The sequence below is a fragment of the Solanum stenotomum genome, chromosome 7 (assembly GCF_019186545.1).
Source record: "Solanum stenotomum isolate F172 chromosome 7, ASM1918654v1, whole genome shotgun sequence".
Classification (NCBI taxonomy): Eukaryota; Viridiplantae; Streptophyta; class Magnoliopsida; order Solanales; family Solanaceae; genus Solanum; species Solanum stenotomum.
In genome coordinates, this window is record NC_064288.1 from 57,326,467 (window position 1) to 57,352,958 (window position 26,492).

Genomic DNA, 26,492 nt, shown 5'->3' on the forward strand with positions numbered 1-26,492 from the left:
AAGTGTCTAACAATACTAAATCATATCCACAAAGGTAACTTTTAAATGACAAAGATAGCATTACATTTGACATCACAACTTCTCTTTTTCAGGTTGCACAAAATATTCTGAAGTCCCAGAAAAAATTATAGGTTACAGGAAAAAAATTAAAGTTAAAAGTCAAGTTCCAAGAATCCTCCTCACTTGTATATGACCTTGCGGAATTCCAAAATTCCATCACCAACTAAGGCACAACAGCCATAAGCTCAAGAATATTACGGCTTCAAGGTCTCTAACCTTTAGTAAAACCAAGAGAAATTGAAAGTTCACATCAGGACATTCATCCAGTTTGCTAGCTTAATGGATTAATGATATACATGCGTCCAATACCATACAGTTGAACAGCATTCGGAAGACCGAGTAACTTTCATATCAAAGCACTGAGGAACGATCTCTAGATTTTCTCATAAAATGTGAAATACTAGAGACTGTCTGAACACCTATATAATCTGTCATTTCCTAGAAACCTTCCCATATGTGTTTTCCCCTTTTATTGCTTATAATAAAGCCCTTTATGCTACATTATGGATACATTTCCATAGTTTCCATCACCAGTAGTCTCCACATGAACAATTCCCATCTTTGAAAAGGTGAAATCGACTATTATCTCTAACAATTATATCTCTCCCCATAATTTTGGATATGAACTTTATGGCTGTGTGACAGTCTACACATACACGGAGATTCTTAATTATGCGAATGGTTGTCCCAGCAGGTGTACTAATAATGCCGAATGCTATCGCAAGCCGTTCACTATGAGTATACAGCAAATCACTCTTTTGCTCCTCATCAACATCATGTAGTGCCTCACTAATCTGAGGAACGTAACCTTCTTGTTTCAAGCGTTCATAAAGATCTCTTAGTGCTACATGTATCTGATCATAATATGGGTGAGATGTGTCTCCCGAGACAAAAGCATGCACCTGGTTCCCAACTTCTATCCAGCTGCAAGCTGGTGGTTTTCTCATTCCTTTCTTCTTCATATTAGTTCTTAATTTTGATGCATCTTTCCATCTCCCAGCCGCTGAATACATATTTGACAAGAGCAGATAAGGTCCCATGTTCCCAGGATCAGCTGTAGTCATTTCTTTGGCAACTTTTTCAGCCAGTTCAACATTTTTGTGAACTCGGCAAGCTGATAGCAGCGTAGCCCAAATACTCCCGGTGGGCTTAATAGGCATGTCATTGATAAATTTATAAGCTTCCATTAATCTTCCAGCACGACCAAGAAGATCTGCAATAGAAGCATAGTGCTCGAGGTCAGGAGAAACACCATATCTGTTCATACTTGTAAAATAATTCCAACCTTCATCAACCAAACCAGCATGGCTGCAAGCAGTTAAAATAGCTAGATAAGCCACAGCATTGGGCTTTATCTTATCATGTTGCATATTTTCAAAAAGAATAGTGGCCTCGCGGGCATGACCATTCAATGCATACCCCATGATTATGGCCGTCCATGAAACTGAATCATGATTCTCCATCCTATCAAAAATCCATCTAGCAGTCATTATCTTCCCACATTTGGCATACATGTCCACAAGTGAGCTAGCTATATACATGTTTTGATCAAACCCCACTCTCATTATGTATGCATGGAGCTGTTTCCCCAGATGTAGTGTTGTCAAATGAGCACAGGCAGGCAGTATAGCTGAGAAAGAAACTTCCACAGGCTTGACATTAGCTGCTAACATCTGCCTAAACAGTCCCAGCCCTTCATCAAAAGTACCATTTTGCACACATCCTGCTATTATTGAGTTCCATGAAACGTCATCCTTTTCTGATAATAAATTAAACACCCTATAAGAATCCTCAACCCTGGTACAAGTTGCGTACATATCAATTAAACTACTCCCAATAAACTCATCTTTGTCAAATCCGTGTCTAATTGCATAACCATGAATCTCTTTTCCCTTTAAGACATCTACATGCCTCGCAAAGACAGGAAGGACACTTGACAAAGTAAAACAGTCAGGCTTCAAATAGGCATTGCTCATCTCCCTTAACCTTTCCAGAGCTTCTTCATACAACCCAGTTTGTACATTTCCACCAATCACCGTATTCCACGAAACAACATCTTTATCCGGCATCATTTGAAAAATCTTACTCACACTATCTAATCCTTTAGCATTTTTCACTCTCCTTCCACTTAAAGACTCAAAATGAGCTTTTTCACTCCTTATCAACTCATTTCTTGTCTCCTGATGCAAAACCGGTACTTTTCCAATGCCATCAATTCCAATCTCAGAATCTTGACCCAAACTGCTTCTACCACTATTACCGCGGTCTGATTGGGGAATTTCATCAAACACATGGCAGTCAAGTAATGAAACCTGCAATTTTGCATACATATTCATAAGAGCATTCCCAGTATAAAGATCAGATTCCATACCAAACCTGATAACACAACCATGAACAGACTCACCAACCCTCAATTCCTTCAAATGGGTACATGCTCTTACAACAGAAGGGAAAACATCACTACCTGGCAACTTTCCCCAACCCCTCATTTCAACAAAACAAGCTAAAGAATCACGAAAATGACCATTACAAGAGTAACACCTAACAACAGACTTCCAAGCTTTAGTGGGTACATAACGAAAGTTGTTAAAAACTTCTAAAGATTCTTTAAGAAGGTTAAGGTCAGAGTAAATGCCAAGAATGATAGTGGCAAGTGAAACAGACCTTGACCCTCTTGTTTTCACTATTTGGGCATGGAGTTGCTTAGCTTGTGACTTTGTTTTGATGGAAGATGGGTTCCTTAAAAGAGTTTTGACAAGATTTTCACTGGAAGATTCCATTTTTGGCTCAATGGGATCGTCAATTACTTCGTTGAAAAGCTCATCAGAAAGATTATTTCAGAATGTGATGTTGTGTTTCAATGGTGATTCTCATTTAACAGTAAAAATGGAGTCTTTGTTGGTATTTACAATCAGCTGTTTCCGTAACGAAGAACAGAAGGAGAAGGAGAGTCCTTGGGGTAAGTTTAAAATATTCTTTCAAATTAATAAATGAGAGAAACCGAAAATACGAGCTAGACGTGAATTATTAGTTCATTATCGAACTATCGACAACCTTAAAAATATTTTTTTATTTGACTAACTGAACATAAATACACTCCGATTTGCCACATACTATAGCAAATGGTTACAAACTCTTGTAGGACCGTGAGACTCTTAATAAAAAATCGAGAGAAGTATTGAAAACACCTCTAAACTTGGTGAGAATTTAAGGGAGTATTTCAATCATGTTTCAAGATCGAGGGTTTATTTAAGTTCAAAGCCATAATTTTAAATACAATAAAAGAAGAACCATATATTCTCTTATTTTAACATATTTTGAATAATTTAATTTTGATCATGGATTCATATATAGAACTTTTGAACTCTTTGAAACAAATTTACGTATTTAAGAACTTCATTAAAAGTATTATAAATTATAACAATTAACAATTTATATAAAAATTAAGAATTTGTTTGAATCTCGAAATTCGAAAAATAGATGTGAGGGATAGTATATGGCTAAAGGGCAACCCAAAGTTTAGGTGTCTTGCAAATAGACTAAAAAAAGTAACAATAATTAAGCAACTTGGCCTATGTACTCATTGTTTAACTTCATCCTCTTGTTGGTTTGAATTTATCAATTATATTGTAAATTGAACAACTCAAATGTGTAGTTAGCAGCCTTGCAAATTGCTATTATATTATTCAGAAGTGTAGTTGTTATTTGACTAAAATAAAACATTTCCCATTGCTTTATTAGTAGTATAAAAGTAAAGAAATTAACTCCAAAAATAACAGAACAATAATGTCTTCCTCTTCAGAATCAAATCTTGTCAACTATGGCTTCCTTATTATCAGTGCAATTTTGTCTATCATCTTCATTAGTTCCATCAAATCTATCATCAATTTCATCAAAGATAGATTACATCATTCCCATAATCAAGGTTAAGAATCTCTCTTTTGTAGTAGTCATAGTTAAGTTTTTTGTCTTGCTAGAGCATCAAATTGTTGGTATGTAGTTTCTAGTGTTCTAAATCCTAGTAAGTAGTGTAGATCCCGAGCAGAGGCGGATCTAGGAGGGGGTGATGGTGTTACAAAAAGTTACACGGTATATATAAGATATATTTATAGAGGTCTAGTTACTATATTTTTATTTTTTGAACCCCTTAGAGAATTTTTCTTATTTTTCGAACCCCATAGTGAAAATCATGGATCCGCCGTTGAAGCAACAATAGAAATTGAAGAAGAACAACAACATCATACCCGGTGAAATTCCACTGAGTCTGGGGTAGAGTGTACGCAGGCTTTACCATTACCTCATGGAGGTAGAGAGGTTGTTTCTGAATGACTCTCGGTTCAAGTGCATCAAGAAAAAGGAAAAGAAAACAATGAAAAAAGCATAGCAGTTTTAAAAAAAAAGTAGTGTAAAATCTATAAGAAAGAACTAAATTGAAGAACCTAGTCTTTTTATCATAGTGTTGATATGTGAATTCAGTCGTTATGATCTAAATCGACTTATTAGTGCATGGGACATGATATGATCCTGTTGATTTACGCGTGTTAGCTTGATGAAAACTGTTGAATTGTGTGATCATATCATCTAAAAACTTAAATTGTTAGAGAGAAAACACTTCTATTTACTTTCTTACGTCTTCAATGTTGTTTCTTTAATAATGCAGCTAATGAAGAAGGAGAGTCAAATGAATCTCCTCCTCAAGAAGTTGTACCAATTGATGTACGTCCAGACATGTCCTTGGATGAGATAAATATACTGACTGATAACTTCGCGGAGAAAGGTCTTATTGCTGAGGGATCTTATGGCCGCGTTTATGGTGCTACATTAAGCAATGGACAGAAAGTAGCAATAAAGCAATTGGATACTGATTCTTCTTCAGAATCAGATCCTGTCTTCGCAGACCAGGTGAGTGGTGTGTGTTCGAGCACTATTTTGGGACGAATAGAACAATGTCTCGAAATGTTTTAATCTCCTTCTTGTGTATACAGGTACAAATGGTGTCAGGACTTAAACATGAGCATTTTGTGACTCTGCTAGGTTATTGCTTAGAAGCAAATAATCGAATCTTGGTTTACGAGTTTGCAACCATGGGCACATTGCATGATGTCTTACATGGTACGTCGATAGTTCATTCAGATTCAAACCTAGCAATTGTATTGGATCATTAGTGTTTATTGGATGTTCTGTTTGTATAGGTAAAAAAGGAGTAGAAAATGCTGAGCCTGGTTTAGTTCTTACCTGGAATCAGAGAGTGAAAATTGCTTGTGGTGTAGCTAGTGGCCTTGAATATCTACACAAACATGATAAACCAATTATTCATCGCGATGTCAGATCTAGCAATGTACTACTGTTTGATGATTTTACCGCGAAAGTCGCTGATTTCAACTTAACAAATCAGTCTTCAGAGGATTCCACTAGAGTTGAGGAGAGTTATGGTTACCATGGTCCAGAGTAAGCCTTTTGCATTGTTAACCTAACATGTTCTCATTTATCCTCCATTGTGACTCGAACCCTCAACTTACCGGGAAAATCGTGTCATAATAAGATGCTAATTAATTTATGGTACAGGTATGCCTTGGGAGAAAAGATAACAGACAGAAGTGATGTTTATAGTTTTGCTGTTGTTCTCTTAGAGCTGTTGACAGGAAGGAAGGCAGTTGATTATACAATGCCTGAAGGGAAACAAAGTCTTGTTACATGGGTAGATTCTCTTAATCCTACCTAATAATTGTTAGTTACGTTGCTCGAACTCTTCAAAAATGTTGACAGGTTCATCTCATCTGAACTAAATTTGAAAGTAGAGCACTTTTGGAGGATCCAATACGGGTAGTGACAACATTTTTGAAGAGTCCGAGCAATATAGAATTGTTAGTAATGTTTAGCTCTCTTTGTGCCTCTAATATACTGATTCATCTTCAATGCAGGCAACTCCACTATTAAGTGATGATAAAGTTCAAGAGTGTGTTGATCCAAAACTAAATAATGAGTACCCTCAAAGGGCAGTTGCTAAGGTTTTCTTCTTAATTTTTTATATTTGAACAAATTCTTGTAAAGCAAAAAGGGACTAGTTTTTTCTCTCATTATGTAACCACTATTTGGCTATTCCTTTCTCAGGTGGCAGCTCTTGTAGGACTTTGTATTCAAGAAGAGCCAGCTTTCAGACCAAACGTGTCAATTATGGTCAAGGCATTGCAGCCACTTCTCAACGCGAACTGAACCAGGATCAGCGTCTTGTTCTACAACATACTTGATTGAAACAAACAGACAGAAGCGGATTCAGGATTTAAAGTTTATGAATTTCTTATTAACAGATACTGTGGATCCGCCCTCGCAAGCATGGGCTAACTTTCAATATCAACAAGGTTGTGGTACAAGTCAAGGATTCTGGTACTAGCAGATAAAATGTTGTTTCTGTTCATGTCTTTTTATACAAGTTGAAACCATTTCAAAATTTTGCTGTAACCCAAATTTTTCTTTTTTTTTGTATTATAAGAAAGATACTTGGACAAAAGTTTTTTTTGTTTTTGCTGAAAAGGATGTTGTACTTACATTTATTATTTACATAAGCTGGGAATTGAAAGTGTGATTACAAGTAGGGATTGTTGGTGCTATATTATTTCTTTTAGATTTTGCACAGTTATAACATATGTTCACTAATTATTGAAATGTAGGTCGATAAGTGTAGTCTCATAGGTGGGGTTTGGAGAGGATAGGATATACGCAAACTCTACCCCACCTTTGTAGGGTAGAAAGATTGTTTTCGATAAACACTTGCAACTCTGAGAATTTCTTTTTTTCTTTTTATAACCATAATTTTTGAATCCAGACCTCGACTAATTCCACAAAACACCTGTTATATTCCCAGAGATATTCTTGTTCTCCATTCTTCTATCATCTTTGTTGAAAGAAAGCAAAAGCAGACAAATAAAGGGTAGTTTCCATGATAGTTGAGATAGCCAAAGATCCATAATAGAAAAAACCAGCAAGTACATTCATCTTTAGAGAATGGGGCTATTGAAATACATAAACCCAAATTTGAAGAGATTACAAGAACAAGGTCACAAGTTTCTGCAACTTAGAGAGTAAGCAAAATTACAAACTAGCAACAAAAAGAATGATATATGTACTTCCAAGAAATAATTTACACAAAACAAGCACAAACTATGAACCAAGGCAGTTACACCAGAATTTGCAAAACTGCCTTCGTCGTGAATACTTTACTTACACTCGGAATACACCTAGGTTAAAAAACACAACAACGAAAGCTATTGACTTGACGAGGGGTTGGCGTTGCCCCTGTTTGCTTTGGTTTGGCTATGGTCATGAAGTTATTAACAAATTAGTATTGGATGTAGCTATAGTTGTTCAGCCTGCTTTGAGGATTCCAAGTGTGGAGGTAAGAGATTAAGGAAACTTCCATGAGCCTGTTGAGAGTCGGTGGCTTCTGAATCCTCACCTACAAACACATGAAAATACATATATTAGCATGTTTCTTCTTGCCAACTATATCATATACCCTCTGTCATGATTCATAAGAGATGAATAGTAGCAAGAAAAACGAGAACGAACAAATGAAAGAGATGGACAAGATGCTGTTAAGGTATTGCAAACAGAACGTCAACCAATAATCAAATCATTTTCTTGAAAGCAAGATTGATAGCATGAGTTGAGCTTAAATGAAATACTGAGGATTCATATAGTAGCCGACCCCAACTTGTTGGGGACTGGGACGTAGATGTTTTCTTAAAAATGGATAGTAACATCCACTGTTTCGAGCCTCCGGGCTCAGTTCAAGAGGCAAAAGTCGAGGGACTAATGACATAAGTCACAGGTTCGATGCAAACTAAGCCTGGCATTTAAGCGGCGAAGGGTAGAGAGACGACCCATTATCCCCGAGTTTTAAAAGGTGTGGTTGGTCCTACAGGTTGGTCCTTCACGGATTTCTCAGTCATCAAATAAGATATATGCTGTTACCTTCTGACAAATTACCACCATGATGGGAAATTCAAAAAAAATCTCCACCTCCAACTCTTTAAAATCTATATATATAAAGGACGGTGATGCTCAATCCAGTATAAGTTGCAACTCATTTCCTGGGATAAGGTTTCCTGAAAATGACTACAACTCGAGCAAGTGAAGACATGGCACTATTATTACCGTTCCTTGGTTATTGCATCTCTTTTTCTAGGGAGCAATGTTTAAAGAAGTAATAATTCCAGTCTACAATAATACTATGAAAACCGGAATAATTTTAAAAAGGAAGACAGATATCCTACTGAAAAGTGACTTCACAGTTGGCCTCTTAGCTTTGTTGCTCTTCTTCTTCAATTCAGCTGAAAAACAGAAATAAACGTTTCAAAACAAACACAAACTGAAAATTACAAATAAGATAAATGGAATAATTATAATCTACTGCAAGGAAAAGATAAGTACCCATTTGAGAAACATCATTATCATTCACAATCTCAAAGTTTTTATAAGTGTAACCCATAAAGTTGACATCCTTTGAGGAGAGCATCTGTAACAACAAACAAAAGGGTTAAAACAGGGTTCAACACTGACAGGAATCTTATGAGTGCATGATGAAAACGACAATAGAAGTTGATGAACCAAATTAGCAGATGATAAATAGCAAAATGAAACATTTTCTCTTTATCTTTTTCCGAGGTGGAAAAAAACACATTTTCCTCTTACTCAATACTGAAACAATTCTATACACAAATTTGTTACCAAACTAGTTCCTGATAAAGGAGGCACCATCTTCCCTATCAACTGGCTTTTACCCTTTATCCTTTACAATGCCTCAGAAGTAGTTAAACTACATGGATTTTTTCAATTTGGAAACAGAAAAAACAACCGTATACTTAATTCTGCAAAACTACAGAATTTATCTACCAAAAAACCAGCACCTTTGTCTGCTCACTAGCAGCTCAATAAACAGATATATCTGTTTTGATCTCACTGCCAATTCGGTTCAATTGTCACATAGAGAAGTAGTAAACAGGAATTCTAATTTGTCATCTAGAAATTGCATTTGAGCTATGATAAGTATACAAAGCAAATGGCTACTCCCAGAGAACTAGCAAAAATTCAAGTTTGCATATGCACAGTGAAGTTAGAATAAAGACCATATAAATGGTTCCTATCAGCTGATTATTCAATTGCAGAATGCATTACTGGATGCCCCTATGAATTATAAAAAGTAGTAAGCAGTTTACAAAATCATCTCTATCAGTTGATTATTCAAATGCAGAATGACAGAGTTAACCTCACTTCAACATGCACCTATAAATTATGAATTCACCAGCAGTTTATTGGTACTAACCTTCCTCCATGGACCTGATTTTGCTGCTGTTGGAATTTGATTATCGCCCTGCAAACCAAATTTGCAAAAGAAGACAAGCAAGCAAATAAGAATTGCACCAAAAGGATTACTGTAGCACTGATGGGGAAAACAAGACTGAGCAGCGACCCGCATACCTCTTCAAACTTCTCAAAATTCTGAGTATCCAACTCGCCATTAACTTCTGGAATAAATGCAGCTTTCATTTGATAAAGTTTATCCCATTCAACGCCTTTGAACCATGGGTGAGCCTGAAGGACAGTTAACCGATTAAATTTGTTCAAGTTCAATCCCATTCCAAGTGTTCACGAGATTCTACATTGAATACACCAAGTACCTTTATTTCATCAGCACCTCTGGTCCCAAGTCTCTGCTCTACATTACACAAGAGCTTACATATGAGATCTTTTGCTTCTGGAGACAGTTTTGCCTCTTCAGGAAATTTAAGATGAGTCCGCCAATTTACTATCTGTAACAAGACAAAAGTTAATTGTCAACAACAAAGAATCACAATGGAACTTGAAGTTGGAAAGCTACAACATTTGATGCAAATATTCCAAGTTTTCACCAAAGGTTATATACTTTATAATTAATGCAATAGAGCTGATCCAGTGTGGCATTTCAATAGTTGAAAAGTGTGAGAAGAGCAAGATTAAATCAGCACGAAGAAAATGCTTAGAAGTCATCTTGGGCAAATGTTGCTAAATGCAATAATCATGCTTAGAGAACATGACAGATTTTTTTGGACCTTACCCCTATGTCACAGTGAAATGGCTATGGATGTCAAACAAGAACATATAGGTACCAAGATCCAATCACTGAATAGTAATTGAACCTCTCTTCTTGTAGTTTAAAATTGGTCATGTAGCAAATCCATTTAACACTTGTTTTTCCTACACAGACACTTATGTGCCTAGAAAGATGTCATAAGAATGCTTTCATTCCAGGTTGACTTATGTGAACTGCTGACATATTAAGTTGGTAAATATTGAAATACACATATAGACCACTAAATATAGTGGAAACAACAAAGCTACATGTCATCCAGTCTCTAGAATCCCAATAAATTCCTCGAATATAGGCTTCTGCCCAAGGATATTTGGTGTCCCCCAAACTCTGGATGAACAAAACAGAGCATGAGATTCTGCACCATAAAACTTAGAGAGGCATGATTCAAATGCATAATGATAATGTTAAACTGTATTACTTCCTCCTGGTCCTTTCCATATAAGTGAGACACTGAGGAGTCATTTGGTACAAAGATCAATAATGCAGGGATTAGTAATGCAGAGATTGATAATGCATGGATTAGTAATGCAGGAATTATTTTTATCAAGTGTTTGGTTCATTGTTTTTTACCTAGTTTTGTGTGTGGTTTAAAACTCTACAAAAAAAATTCTTTCCAATTATACCCTTGAGTTATTAGGGGATTTTCTATTTCATGTAATTGGGTCAAGGTAGATAATTGACGGAAAATATTATTTTTTTTATAGCATTTTAACTAGCTAGGAGAATAAAAATTTTATTGTCATGTTCACTATTTTCTCACTTAAATTATTTGAGAGTAAATAATTGTCATCTTAATAAATTGGAGTTAATATCTCAAAAGGTCACACAACTATAATAATTTATAGAGAAGATTTATTGAACTTTGTTTTGTATCAATAAATTAAAAAAAAAACCTCTTTATCATAAAATAATAATAAAAAATAAATATAGCAAAATAAATTAAACTATTTTTATACTCGAGATGTTATATATATATATATATATATATATGCTCTTGTTTTAGACTACTTGCGTTTAATGGACTTCCGTTAAGAGGCAATATTTGACTTATGAATTGTTCTTAAATTCATACATCAACATTAGCATATTAGTCGGATTATAATATTTTATATTAATAATAAATAGATTAAATAACTCATATTTTAGAAACAAAAAATTATATCCAAATAATAAAATGTGTAAGCTAATTTATTTAAATAAATTTATTAGTATAAATATAAAACATAAAATCAAGAAAATAAACAAAATGATTAAAAGGATTTGAGGGGGTATTTTTATCTTTACCTAGATTAGTCCCATGGTATTAGAACTAATACCACCAAATGGAAGGTATTAGTTATACACCCTATAATACCATGTAGGGTGTATAACTAATCCATGGATTGATTATACATAGACCCAAAATTCCTACCAGACATAGTACTAAATAATACCACACATAATACTTGGACTATTTCTCCTAATACTTCCTACCAAACGACCCCTGAATGAATTATAATGATTCTAAGCAAATAGCCGACAAGTGTTTCCTTCACATACCAAACCACTCACTGTGCTCAGACAAACAATTACATTTCCAGGTCTTTTATCAACTTAGACATGACCAATAGAGCAGTCTTTGAGTGTTATCTAGGTAAAAAGTTCAAGTTTATTGGCAGACTATTGAACTTCTATTAGTAATATCTTCGTCAGTTCTAATAATTAGAAGCAGGTCAGACGTTTTGTACCCCAAACCAGAACACTAACTGAAACACCAGAAAATCTGAAGTCTCCAACATAACCCAAAAGTTGAAGTCAAACAAAAAATAGCTACGGCACGAGTAACAAGACCAGAGATATGAATGGGCACAGATGACAACCAGTGGATTCCAAACACTAAAAAGACGTTCAACCATGCATAACCCAAGGAGCAAATTCCAGTTCTTACCTTTCTACAGGTGGACATAGGTTCATCAGAATAGAATGGTGGGTATCCCACGAGCATTTCATACATGATCGCACCAAGTGACCACCTGCGAGAGGAATACACAGAAAATGTAATAAAACCATATAAGCTTTGACTTGAAAAAGAGAACAAAATACAAAGATACTGACCAATCACATTCACATCCATATCCTTTCTTCAATAAAACCTCTGGAGCAATGTAATCAGGTGTCCCAACAGTGGAATAAGCCTGTACTACTTCCTTGTGTTAAAATGATACCATGTAATGAATACAAGGAGCTACATAAAATAACCATTTGGCACTGTCCCCTCCTAAACAGAAGCAGGGATAAGGGAAGAACTCTTACAAAATTGTACAAGAAATACATCAAAAAGGAATTCAACCAAATACTTCCAGTCCCAGCTGCTAAGGTCCAGTTAAAGGTAGTTACTTGAGAAAAGAACTAGGGATCAGAAGAGAGATCTGAAAATAGTAACTAGAGGGAGTGCGTAGCAATATAGGATATCGCACTCCTGTGATCAAACAAGGTATTGAAAAGTAAACTCTGTTGACAAATCATGAAACCAAGTGACAGATATATGGGCAAGAGCTCCAACCAAGGGAAGTGATGATAGAGAACTAAGAAGAAAGAGAGAGAGAGAGAGGGAAGTTGATCAGAGAAAGGAGGTGACGAGGAGAGAGAATGATAGTTCACTTTTACTGCAAGTTTTTTTGTCCTCAGTAATAACTTTAAGAGTCAATCATGCACCAGTTTACAACAAAGAGGTGTGCAACATCCTCCACGACCTAAAGGGGTATATCACACTCTTAGTCAATTCATCAATCCTAAACCTCTTGGCAAATTCAGCTGTTGAACATAATCTCTACTCCAACACCGAAGTGGTATTGCAGGTTTAATCTCTCTAACTGACTCTCTCTCTCATTCGTGGAGCAAAGAAAGAAGGTTTTGCCCCAGCTACTGCTATCCATGGAAAACTAAAAGAACTACCCATGGAAACACACACACACACATCCAGATGGCTCTCATGCAGATTATTTTGTACCATATGGTATATCTTAGGGAAGGAGCTTTTCCGATAGCTTGTGCTTAAGTTCTCTCTCCTACTCTAATATTTTTACTTTATAGGGGATCAGAGGGAACGCAGTACGGTTGTGCTTAAGAATTTGAAAATGAAAGGTTCATTTATCATGGTTGTAATAAGGAACTCACAAGCATCCTCCTATTCTTCTGCCAATGCAACAGTTGCTCCTGTTGAGTGCGCCTTGGAGGGGCTGGGCGTCCGTCGCTTAGAAGAGCGCCACTTAACTTATTTGCCGCTGTGAAATCCTTTTCCTGAAGATTACTGCAGTCAAGCGGTTTACACAATCCAAAATCTGACAACTTCATGTGTCCATGTTTATCAAGTAGTAAGTTATCAGGCTTGATATCTCTGCAGATTTTGGATAGAAGAGATTATTCCTCCTGGAGAAGAAAACAATGGAAAAAAGGAACAAAAAAGAACACTTTGATAGGCCACTGCAATCATGTAACACAGAAACAAAATTTCATATCCACCTGTGAATATAATTGTGTTTATGGATAGATTCTATAGCAAGGACGGTCTCCCCCACATAAAACCTGGCCTCATCTTCTGTTAAAGTATCCTTGCGCATCAGCAAAGTCATCATATCTCCACCAGGAAGATATTCCATTATAAGGTAAAGATACTCCTCATCTTGGAAAGAGCAATATAGCTTAACAATGCAATTGCTCTCCACTTCAGCAAGCAGATTCCGTTCGGCTTTAACATGTTCAACCTAACAAATACAGTTGATAAGCAGAAATTAAAACACAACATAAATTTTCACCTGGTAATTACTATCAACAAACCTGTGTTTTTTTACCTGGCCTCTACGAAGCATTTCTGACTTCTTTAGTTTTTTCATGGCATAGACATGACTAGTTGCCTTCTCCCTGCATATTCTAACCTGAAGAAAGACAATAAGTTACAAGGTCAAAAAGAATATAATCTCCAAAACTATCTATATCTCTGATTCAGGTGAATGATGAAAAGAGAGAAGGGAGGGGGGTCGTCTATGAGTAAAACTGATTGATTTCTATCATTTCTTAATTAAAGCTCAAAAGCTTGCCACCATGAAGAAATTGGTTTGCCCCAGCAAAGAGAAAAAGAACCTATAAAGTTCACTAGGGAAGAGTTCCAATTTCCAACTATCTGAGTCTGTATGTATGCTGTAGAAAACAACCATGAAAATGTTTCAACCATGACACTCAGATCAGCACGCCTGCACCTCGACTAATTCCACAGGGTACCTGCTACCTCCCACCAGCAAAGATATGGAAAGAAATCAGTGTGTTTTTGCCTCCGGATTAGAACCTAACTTCATGGTTCCCAACTCACTTTATTGACCACTAGGTCACACAGTTGAGTGCCCTTACCTCAATCTATATTAAAATTTATTTCTCACAAAGATGCTCGAACCCCGAGGGAAAAAGGTACAAGCTGATAACAGTTTTCTTTGACCATTATGCTGGTCAGTTATACAAAGGGACAAAGGATGTGTGCATGTGGTAAGAGATGTAGAAAGAGACCTCTCCAAATGCACCCTTTCCAATCATTGTCAAAGGCTCAAAATCATCAGCACCCATTTTATGCCTTTGAATGCGCATAAATTCTGTCTCCTTTTTCTCAAGGTACTTCAGTAAATTGCTCTGCTCTTCCTCAGAAACCTCAGCATCAGCTAATTTTTTTTCAAGCATATTGCGTCTGCAACAAAGCAAACAAACAAAGATTATTCTTCAAGAGGAATTGATTTTTGTATGCGCAATTCATTTAAAGCACAATGAACATGAAAAAAGATACAATAATGGGGTGAGCACAGAGAGCATAATCTTTAACTAGTAAAAGATGCATATCATATGAAGGAGGATCACCATAAACTCAAGATTTTCGTTGATGGCCACAGAAAACTTCAAAAAACTTCCAACATAAGTATTTTTTAAAAGAATGAAGGATGACAGAAGAGTGTTTATCTGAACTTCTGAAGAAATTCAATAATCAACTCTCAAGACAAGTCACGCAAAACGTGCTTACAATCTCTACAGTTGCAAGCAATGAGTCAAACAGAGCAAATGTTGGTTGGCCAGACTATAAATGAGTGAATGTAAATGGAGGGTATGTAGAACAGCAGATGCACCAACAATCAAAAGGTCCTTGAAAAAATTGATCGATTCAATAAAAGAGATTAAGTAAACATCAAATGCAAATGTTGAGTCTATGAAGTAGGGAGATAAAGGCATGATATGTAGATCAGCAGTTCACCAACTACCAAAAGGTTTTCAGAAGCACTAGGACAACTTAATAAAAGAGATCATATGAACACGGAAGCAACAAGGTTGAACGCAAACTTTAATTCGGTAAAACAGGATAACAATTAATTGATGAATGATGACTCCATATATTACTACACATGCATATCATACATAGATATCTGCATTACAGATGAGATGTTACAACTGTAGATAATCAGGGACAACAAATATGCAGCTGAAATTGTCAACTCTAGTTTCTGTCTTTTTTTAATAAAGGTAACATCTCGTATTCATATCAAAAGCAGCACCTGGAGAGTGCTGGAGGGGTAATTACAAGCTCATAAAAAGAGCTATGGTGAAGCTGTCTAAAACTAGTCGTCTGTATCATTACATTTTGCCTACAAAATCTATCAAATACCCCAGTAAATTCTGATTACACCAAAAATATAGAAGACCAAGACAATTCATCCTAAGATTATGGATGGAGTTGCTTTTGTGTTCAAAAAGTCCTAAAGTTGTCAACTCTAGATTCTGTCTTGTTTGCCCATAATTAGGGCTAAACCCTTCCTAAAGACCATCAGCACAAACATCAGAAGTTTTATATTTGCAGTTCAGGGGCTCTGCTTTCACAAATTACATACATCAATGAAAATACATACCAGAGGTCAAATCCATAGTAATCAAGGACAACCAACAAGAAGCAGAACAATCTAATTACTCAGTACAAAGAAATGCAACTGTGAATGGTTTGTCTACTCGAGATCCCATTTTTCCATCTCCCATAGCTAGCTAGACCTAAAACTTAGCTAAAGGCAATCAACAAATACCACCACCACTACTATAACAACAACTACCCCTCAGTCCTAAAACAAGTTAGGATCGTCTACACGAATTTTCGCTGACCACCTTTTTTCCATTTACATTCATCTCAGGCCAACTGCCAACATTATACAAAATAAAAATAAAAAGTACTAAAAATTCTTTTTCTAATGACTGGGAAATTCATTTGGAGCCAACTCTTTGGGCCAATCTCAAGTCTCCTAACTCAGGGATGATGGGACCATCCCTCTACTCTTTTCCACTTATATACTGAACTTAATTCGCGTGGCACAGGGCTTGAACTTGTGACCTAAAACACAAGTCACTCAACCTTTGCCAGATGAGCAAAATCCTTGGGGGGAAAATGTACAAGAAATTTTTTATATTTTCTATTAGCATAAAGGTTTCTAATAGGGCTAAAAGAACTCCTAGAAAGCATAAGACCTAAAGCAAATGTATAACATGACATACATATTCCCATAAAAAAGCACTTACTACAATAATTCATGTTTTAAGACGACAAGACTCATTTATTCCCTCAAAAGCTTTGGGCTAGTGGTAAGAGCGCAACGTGTGATGTGTGGTTAGGGCGCACATCACAAGTTCGAATCAAAAAGACTCGTATTTAAGTGGAGAAGAGCAGAGGGGTGCCCATTATCCACCAAATTTCAAACCGTGCACCAGCAAAAAGAAAAAAAGAACACAAAGATCATTTCCAGCTACCTGCAGCACTTCACTGTGAACAGCTAGTAAACAAGTTATGAACCAACTCTAGGTACCAGGATGAGGCTATATGACTTGTATAGGAGAAGAGTTCAGAATTCCCACTATGTATTGACAGCATTTCAATTATCCCACTTTGAAGTTATGGTTTTATTTTATCAGAAAAGTTATTGATAACTACATAATCAACAAAAAACTACTTTAAAACCTTTTGGAATGGGATAACAGATTTGCGGATGATCACGAGAAGGAACAAGAAAATAATTATTGCATAGATGTCATCAGCTATCCAATATTTGTTCATAGTAGCAGGATGGGAAATCTGATGTCACTAATATTCTAATCATTGCATACTGGCAAGTGGCAACTGCAGCATCAATAGAATGTCATGGAGAGTTGAGTTTATTTTTCATCTTTATTCAACCATCCAGCAGTAAACACAAGTAGTACATTGATCATATGAACTTTTGATTGCAAGGACACGCATCTATGAATGACCAATACTAATTCACCGTCATTTATCAGAAGAAGAAAGACTAACATACCGCTCTCTACGCTCCTGCAAGCTCTTCATTTGTTCCTTGTAGTGTTTTTCTATGTACTGCTTGGCAGCTGCAACTTTCTGTTTAGTGGCAGTTGAAGGTGCTTCCTCATGAGATGACAATTTTGACCCTTCTTTCTCATTACTAGTAGTTTCCTGCTTCTTGGGAGGCTTAGGCTTATCTTTCTTGCCAAGCTTACTGAACCATCGTTTGGCAGACTCCATCCTCCACCTTAGTCAACTTACTAAAGATAGGAGCAATAATCACAAGAGATAGAACTCTGCAAGAGCAATTTTGTCTTCCTTCGACAACAAGTATTCCAGTAATCAATTATAAAGCGAGCTTCAAAGCACCATAAGGAACCAATTGAATGCTCTGCCTGATGGAAAAATGAAAAAAAAACATTCAATCGAGAAGAAGCTTCATATTTGCACAGAGAAACTAACCATTACAGGCAACTAAAACTCTGTCAAAACCTTTTGCATTCTCATTCCGCTTGATTTTTTTAATTAAGGTTAGTAAGATAATACACTTTACATGATACTCACAGTTAGAGTAAATCTCATACATTGTCCACCAGCACTGCCATCCAAAAAACAATTAACAAAAGAAGGGGACAATAACACTCATTCCATGATAAAAGAAAAAAATGTAAAAAGTGGATGCCAAGTTACAACACAGTAGAAATATAGAACTCCAAAATTGCTAGTCCATCAAATATCAAAATGGGAAGTAAATAGCACAAAAGACAGATCCCTCTATATATCCTTTTCTTTTCCATTTTTTTAATAAGGAGATCCTCTATGTATCATGAAACAAAGAGAATCCATTAACTAAATCAGATGACAGAAATATCTACAACAAAAAAAGGACCCCATTGGTTTCAAACCAAATGTCTATGTGTAATATCAATTTGACATCCATAAGAAACATATCCATTTTCTAATTTTAAACCCTCAATAAGCAATTGCTTCATTAAGACCACAAAAACTGATAATTTAACAACCCATAACACAAAATGCTCTAAAGAAGAGCAAAGTAGTTCAAGCTTATACCAAAAGAAGACCATTTTCTTTCTTTTTTTTAAAAGTCAGCAAAACATCAATTCCTAAAATCAGCCGATCTCAAAAACTAAACTTGACTATTTAACAATAAAGACTCAAACTTTACCTCAAAAATGCTTCAAGAATGCTTAATTCTTCTTGCTCAGTACCAAATCAACAAACCCCAGAAAGGAAAAAAGATGAATATTTTGTTTACCTAGTGAAATCAGATAGTGGGGTTGTTGGGAATAACACAGTTGAATTGTGAATAGAAAAAAGTAAAAGCAATAACAATAAAGACTCAAACTTTACCTCAAAAAATGATTCAAGAATGCCTAACTCTGCTTGCTCTGTACCAAATCAACAAAACCCAAAATGGAAAAAAGATGAATATTTGGTTTACCAAGTGAAATCAGATAAGTTGGGTTGTTGGTATAACACAGTTGAATTGTGAATGGTTGAAAAAAAAAAGGAAAACCCTAAAGATGAAAAGAGGGAAAACAAAAAAGTGAGAAAGATATTGTGTTAGTTGAAGAAGAAGAGTTGTGTGGGAGTGGGGATGACCACTTTGTGCTTTGGTGGCATCATTTCACCATGGAAACACACAACAATGTGTGAGAGAGAGAAAGGAAAGAACTTTGTCCCCTTTTCTAATTGATTGAAGATTGGAGAGTAAAAAAGGGTGGAAAAAAAAGAGATTGGAAAATGAAAATAAAAATAAAAATCTTTTAATTTAAAGGGAAAAACAAAAGTTAAATAGAGATAGACCATTTACTTTATTTTGAAATTAGAATTTCATGATAAAAATTTAAATAATAATAATAACAATATATTCAGTGAAATTTCATAAATGAGATATGGGGAGAGTAGACTGTAGAGTGTACACAAATTTTACCACTACCTCGTAGAAATAGAAAAATTATTTCTAAAATATCATTGGCTCAAGTGTAGCAAATTCAAGTACAAAGGAGTAGAAAAATAGTGAGGAATAAAACATGGCAAAAGGAGTGCAAATCCTGCCAGAAAAGAACAATAATAGCAAAATAGTGTGACAATCCAAAAGCACTAAACAGTTGACTATAATATTACAGCTAGTATGACGACAAACACCTAAAACCTCATAAAACAAGACAACACTTCACTGCATACTAACTTTCTATCCTAGTACACGGCTTTCACATCCTTTTATCTAAGGTTAGGTTCTCGGTAACCTGAAGTTGAATCATGTCTTGTTTAATTACCTCACCTTAATACTTTATCAATCTAACTCTACATAATATAACCAACCTCTTGCACCTCCTCAATTGGGTGTGTGCGCTTCTTCTCTTCACATGTCTAGATTATCTCAACCTGACTTTTTTAATCTTGTCCATCACAAAAATCATTCCCATGCACCTTATCTCGAATATCATCATTCTTAATCTTATCGCTTCTTGTATGCCCACATATTTTATTATATTTTTTTCAAATATTACTTGAAGTTGTATTTGAAATTTGGTGAACACCTTAAAACTTGTTTCACTACACTATATTTTTCATTTTCACACAAATTGTACCTTAGTTTTTTTATATATATATAAAAATAACCTTAATAAATTATATTTTATGTTTTTTAGCAAAAGTTCATTCAAACTATTGAATATTATTTACAAAAATCATAATCAGAACACAACTCCAATTTAAAAAAAAAACGTATTTTTTTTTGTAATAGTATGTAGTTTCCCATATATGGATCTAATCTATAATATTATACGACTATTTATTAAAAAATATTTTGAAATATTACTTTTTAAAGCAGTTTTAATTATATTACTCAAATTGAACGATTTTACTAATTTAAAAAAATAGAAAATTTTAAAAATACATTAAAAATTTTATTACTCCTCGTAAAAATTATGATTATACACAACTCCAACTTCAACGTCAAATGCCCTCTAATTATCTTCACATTTATGAAAAAANCTTGTATGTCCACATATTTTACTATGTTTTTTCCAAATATTACTTGAAGTTGTATTTGAAATTTGGTGAACACCTAAAAACTTGTTTCACTACACTATATTTTTCATTTTCACACAAATTGTACCTTATATATATATATATATATATATATATATAAATAATCTTAATAAATTATATTTTATGTTTTTTTAGCAAAAGTTCATTCAAACTATCGAATATTATTTACAAAAATCATAATCATAACACAACTTCAATTTCAAAAAAAAAGTTTTTTTCTTGTAATAGTATGTAGTTTCCCATATATGGATCTAATCTATAATATTATACAACTATTTATTAAAAAATATTTTGAAATATTACTTTTTAAAGCAGTTTTAATTATATTACTCAAATTGAACGATTTTACTAATTTAAAAAAATAGAAAATTTTAAAAATACATTAAAAATTTTATTACTCCTCGTAAAAATTATGATTATACACAACTCCAACTTCAACGTCAAATGCCCTCTAATTATCTTCACATTTATGAAAAAACAAGACTTGTTCTTTTCTTCTTTTTTCAAAACAAAGGCCTTTTTTTTCTTTACTTCGTATGTAGTGTATAGTGAGTTTTATTAAAAATGGCGGATGTTTAATATATCGTGAAAAAATTGACGAGTTGGACTGAAGTCCAGCTACCCAAAACAGTATTATTTTTTTTTCTGCCAATTACAAAAATAATACTAATAATAATATTTTAAGTTTATGTTAATTAAATAATATTACTTAAATTTAACAGGTAATTTTTTACTCAAGTGTAAACTGGGAGGTTTTTTTAACATCTCTAACTCTAAGCATTTGATCTTTCGAATTTACTGATCAGATTTAAAGCAAAAATCATTAGTTATCCTTATTGTCAATATGTGTGTCATTTAAATAAGAAAAAAAATTGCATTCACCCTTTGAGGGTAATTTTTGTTTCTTTTATTTACATAAATAAATTATAATTTTTCATCTATAATTTTATGTGAGTGATTTCTTGAATGAAATATATCAATTATTTTAATGAAATATTGAAATAACTAACAAGCTATACATTTTTCAATAATTAAAACTATTGAAGAAACAAAGTCATACCATTTTCAATTATAATCAAGCTTCATATTAATTTTGTAATTATCAATATACAACAACTTTATTATTTAATAAATGAATATTTTGAATAGGCCGGTATCATAAATTTAACTACTATATATTAAAGGCCGTCCCGTTAATACAAGTCCTTCCATCTTATTTGTTCTAATAATAATTAGAAACTCGTGATATAATTCTTTCATTTGATTAATTATGACATTATTGACTCTAATGTCAACTAAATAATATTGCAAATTACACTTCAATTTCATATTAATAAGAATTACACTATATATTAATGCCCTCTTTGCAATAATTAAAATTTCTGTAAATATTATTATCCTATGTTCTAAAAAAAGTTTTAATTATATTCCATTTAAAAGTTCTTTAAAAAAAATATTTCCAACCTAGAAATATTATCATTAATTTGTCCTTTTGAATAAAAGTAAATAAACAAAATAACACATACTACATACTTTCAAGTACATCTACATTCTCCTAAATATTTCAACCTTATTAGTTATAATGTTTTATTTCCATTTTTACATTTACTTTCATAGAAGAATATTGAAAACTTTTCGTTGAAAATTATAAATAAAATACAATTAGGAAATATATTTTCAACTTTTAAAAATAAAATTTTGTATTCTTGGTTGAATAATTTTTTGAATTTTTATGAAATAAAAAGTTTTTACTTTTTTTTTTTGTTAAAAAAAAAAAATTTAAAAATGCCAGAACAAAATAAACATCCTAGTATAATCAAAGTCAAAAAGTTGACTAGAGCCATTAAGCCGAAATATTGACTTTAACGGCTTCGTATCATTTTATCGCGATAAAATGAAACGATAAATTAAAGATGAAGGCATTAATATGTTGAAAATGATAGTAATGGAAAAAACGCGGTTCTCTGAGCTGGACCATTTAGGTCCCTACTGGCGACTCATTTTATTATTTATTTAAGAAAAAAAAAAACAGTTGAAAAAATAATTGCTTTAGTAATTACATAATTAATTACCTTTTGTTGTTGTTGTTGTTCGGCTTCCGATTAAATTTAGCTTCGCGCATCATAAGGTGGTTCGAGGGAGGTTGAATAAAGATACTTAGAGGTTGGAGGGAAATGACTCAGAGTACTTTTTAATTAGTTGTGGTGGGATTGTATCGAGGATTTAGCTCTTTGCCTATTTTTATTTGTTTTGGTGATGGATGAATTGACGTGAAAATTTTAAGATAAGGTATCGTGGTGCATGTTATTTGTAAATGACATGATTTTGATTGAGGAGATGGAGATTCGTTGTGGAGTTAACGCTAAGATGGAGGTTTGGAGACAAACTTTGTATCTAAGGGATTTAAGTTAAGCAAGACTGAGATGAAATACTTTAAGTGTAAGTTATTGATGTAATGCATGAGGCAGAGGTGGAAGTGAAGTTTGATACCCATGTCATAAAAAAAATGAAAGTTTTAAGTATTATTATAGGTCTATTATCTAAGGTAATGGAAATATTGACGATAATATCATACATCATATTAGTGCACAAGTATAAATGAATTGAAGGTCTAAAGTCTGAAGTTTGTTTTATGATAAGAAAATATCATCAAAAATAAAAAGTACATTCTACAAAATAGCGATTAAATCGATCGACTATATTGTATAAAGTGGAGTTGGTAGCTAGTCAAGATAAAAATTATGGAATGTGAATCCATATCTCATGTTGGTACATATTTTTAATATTAATACTACTACTACCCACTCTATCTCAAATTGTATTTATTTTGATTTTTAAAGTAATTATCTTAAATTATTTATTTATTTATTAAAATAAAAATAAATTATTCTTTTCTCATTTTCTCTTGATAATAATAATTATTAAAAACTATAAACATACTAAGATAATTACCTTTTTATATTATATTTTGTGAAATTATTGTAGACATTGAAATTTTGTGGAACTCTACAACACGTGTTCAATTTGAATTGAGACTCTAGAAGGTGTGTTTAGTTTCAATTAAAATTCTTAGAGGCTACTCAATCTTAAACTCTAATTCACGCCTATATAAAGAGTACAAAATTTCTTAAAATGCATCTCAAAATATCCTATAAATTCTTGGGTATTTTTAAAGATCAAGACCTCGATATATTCCACAAAAGTCATGAAATATTCATATAGAGGTCTAATCTAAATCATTCTAATTCGAGAAATATGGATAAATCTTAGAAGAGGAGAATCAAGGGAGGAATAGAATTGTACCCGTAATTTTTATCAATAAAGTTATGTTTCTTCTTATTTTATTTGTGATTTTAATTTATTTTATGTCACTTTAAAATTTATTGTAAACAATTATATCGTGTATGTTTATATTATTTGTTGTACAATAAAAATGGATTTTTTTTAGAAAAGGGTAAAAAAAAAATTTTAAAAATGTAGTAGTAAGAAGATAGGGAGACAAAAACATAAGATAGCCTTGATGTGCGGCAGAAACATAGGGCATGATGGACATGGAGGCATTATAACATGATTGGTAGCTGTTTACCAGTTTTGGGTCCTTTTGACAAATCTTTGTTTCAATGTTTTTGTTATTTATTTGCCATACGTTTTTTTATGTACGAGTAGTTAGTATGTTCACTTCTTTACCTGTTGAATCTTTTTAATAAAATTTTTGATTCCGTTATTGATAAAAATATTTATCACTTTTTTTAAAAAATCAAATTCATACTTAAATAACCTACGTACGTCAACTAACTTTGACATAAACTGATAGACAAATATCCAAAAACTATACAGTTAGATAGATATATACGTAGTTGAAGAGCTACAGGAGGTCATTTGGTTCATGGAATAAATTGATAAAGTGAGATATTTTAAAATTAAGTTTGAAATTAAAATTATGTTTTATTTAATTAGATGTACAACTAATTCTATTATAAATTTACACTTCAAACTTAATCTATTTTATCCCACTTAAATAGTAGCTAAACTAATTCAAGAATTATAATTTAAAGATAGTTTTATTCGCGAACCAAACGATACTTTAATTACAAAATACTATCATTTGTAAAAAATTCTTAAGGATTGAAAAATAAAGTGAGCTCTTCTAGTATTTCTTTATTCCCTTTTTCAAAAGTTAAAGTGGACATAGATGCTACTATAGTTTTAAAAAAAATAAAAAATAAAAAAAATGGGTAAAACACTGTTTGGCTTAGGAAATTTAGAAGATCTTGTGTCTTTTTTTTTTTTATGTGATGTTCTTTTGAGTTCGATAAATTTATATTTACACAATTTTTTCTCCGAAACACAAATTCAAAACCTCTTAATTTAAACAAAAATATCGTTACCTACCGTAATAGTTTTCTAATAATTATTACTTCCTGCAAGTGCCAAACGTATTAAAACAAATCCAAGGAAAATCAAATCTCTTGCAGCGTGAACTTAACTTCTTTTTATTTTTTTGAAAAAAAAAAGTATTCCTATTTTCTAAAGTTTTTGCTTAAAGTATGTGGTCATGTAACAACACTAATTTCTTGCACAAATTAATACAATATTGTCCTTATATAATTATCCGAATATTCATCGTTTCTGATATGAATTGATATGTATTATTTAAGCTAAGAATCTTTCAGAAATAAGATTTCTCTACTTTTATAAAATAGTAATAAGGTCAACACACTCTACTTTTCTCAGATCTTACTCGTAAGATTATATTGAATTATTGTTTGTATTAATACTCACTAATTAGTTAAAACTAGGAATACAGTACTCATGGAAAGAGGATAGAATTGAAAGCATGTGAGGGAGAGATGGGCCAACTAAAATAATGTTTTTTTTTCATGACTAGAAATTAAAATAATGTAATATAGTCCAATGAATAATACAAATCATTTCATCTTCTTTTTTACCCCATTACTAGATTTTGGTAAAAGTGGAATTGAATGTGGTAAATTCATACAAATATGTTCTATATAGATTTGGAAACAAAATACTTAAACAATTTAAATGCAGGATTTCTAGCTTATCACAAATTTAACTCGCGTCTTAAATATATTTTAGGATAATTAAGAATATAGTTTTTTGACTTTCTTGTGGAAAAAATAACTGGATATAAGTTAATATTTTTTGTATAATCCAACAAAATGTCAAAATTCATCTAGAGAAAACATCATTTTTTAAAAATTGTTGAGTTTTAACCCAATAAATTACAGATGGATAAAAATTATACAAAGATAGCTTATGCTTAAGCAAACTTTGAAAAAATAAATCACATTATTACAGTGGACAGTGGTCCACAATGAACTTTAGCTTAGGACCTAAGTTTTCTATAATTTTACAAAAGTTTTACATTATATCCCTAAAGGTACCTAATGAGATCTTTAAATTTGAATAAATTCTATATATATATATTTTTTCGTACGCTTCATATTCACATTAAAATTTAAGTAATTTGGATTTGTAGGCTCATTGCATGACCAAATTTTAGAGATAACGCTTTTAATGGAACTTTTCCATATCGAAAGTCTCAACTTTGAGGTGAAAGGATCTCATTCATTCCGTCACAATTCATATTGATAAATAAGTTTCACTTGAATTTTATTTTTTTTAAATGATAGTTGCATTTTTGGTTCCTTTGATTATTGATAAATTATGCTTTTTGATCTTTGTGATATATAACTAAACACAACTATTTTCTTCAATCAATTAAAATGTATGCTTGTAGTACCTTCATTTGAAAAAAATTATATGTTATATTTAGATTATTTCTAAAATTATATTATTCCCCAATATGAAATAACAATTGGGTAATAAAATTATGAAACAACTAACAAAATGTTGTTAATTTGTGGACACTCACAA

At 33.0% G+C, this 26,492-nt stretch overlaps 4 protein-coding genes across 7 annotated transcripts in view; 2 read left to right on the plus strand and 2 right to left on the minus strand.

Moving 5' to 3' along the window:
- Positions 1-26,492, plus strand: part of LOC125871526 (cryptochrome-1) — a 258,924-nt gene that overhangs the window by 115,357 nt on the left and 117,075 nt on the right. The gene's annotated exons all lie outside the window — the stretch shown is intronic.
- On the minus strand, positions 580-3,003 carry LOC125871525 (putative pentatricopeptide repeat-containing protein At3g23330). 2 transcript variants are annotated; one of them, XM_049552135.1, is made up of 2 exons: positions 2,312-3,003; positions 580-2,161 (listed from the first exon to the last, which is right to left on the minus strand). In XM_049552135.1, the coding sequence occupies exons 1-2, from the start codon at positions 2,838-2,840 to the stop codon at positions 588-590; spliced, it is 2,103 nt and encodes a 700-aa protein (XP_049408092.1). In that variant the 5' UTR covers positions 2,841-3,003; the 3' UTR covers positions 580-587. The 2 variants fall into 2 exon arrangements, with proteins under 2 accessions (XP_049408092.1, XP_049408091.1); XM_049552134.1 differs by having other exon boundaries at positions 580-1,273; positions 1,346-3,003.
- LOC125871535 (probable protein kinase At2g41970) lies at positions 3,784-6,648 on the plus strand. 2 transcript variants are annotated; one of them, XM_049552158.1, is made up of 7 exons: positions 3,784-3,985; positions 4,730-4,962; positions 5,046-5,172; positions 5,253-5,508; positions 5,626-5,758; positions 5,982-6,068; positions 6,172-6,648. In XM_049552158.1, exons 1-7 carry the CDS (start codon positions 3,847-3,849, stop codon positions 6,271-6,273), a joined length of 1,077 nt encoding a protein of 358 aa, XP_049408115.1. In that variant the 5' UTR covers positions 3,784-3,846; the 3' UTR covers positions 6,274-6,648. The 2 variants fall into 2 exon arrangements, with proteins under 2 accessions (XP_049408115.1, XP_049408114.1); XM_049552157.1 differs by having other exon boundaries at positions 3,785-3,985; positions 4,721-4,962; positions 6,172-6,647.
- On the minus strand, positions 7,058-19,268 carry LOC125871528 (uncharacterized). Of its 2 annotated transcripts, none has more exons than XM_049552140.1 (14): positions 18,885-19,268; positions 17,533-17,908; positions 14,726-14,900; positions 14,020-14,103; positions 13,691-13,932; positions 13,346-13,565; positions 12,284-12,363; positions 12,117-12,201; positions 9,738-9,869; positions 9,538-9,651; positions 9,383-9,430; positions 8,491-8,575; positions 8,334-8,390; positions 7,058-7,513 (listed from the first exon to the last, which is right to left on the minus strand). In XM_049552140.1, the coding sequence occupies exons 2-14, from the start codon at positions 17,751-17,753 to the stop codon at positions 7,413-7,415; spliced, it is 1,644 nt and encodes a 547-aa protein (XP_049408097.1). In that variant the 5' UTR covers positions 17,754-17,908; positions 18,885-19,268; the 3' UTR covers positions 7,058-7,412. The 2 variants fall into 2 exon arrangements, with proteins under 2 accessions (XP_049408097.1, XP_049408098.1); XM_049552141.1 differs by having other exon boundaries at positions 17,533-17,904; positions 18,885-19,236.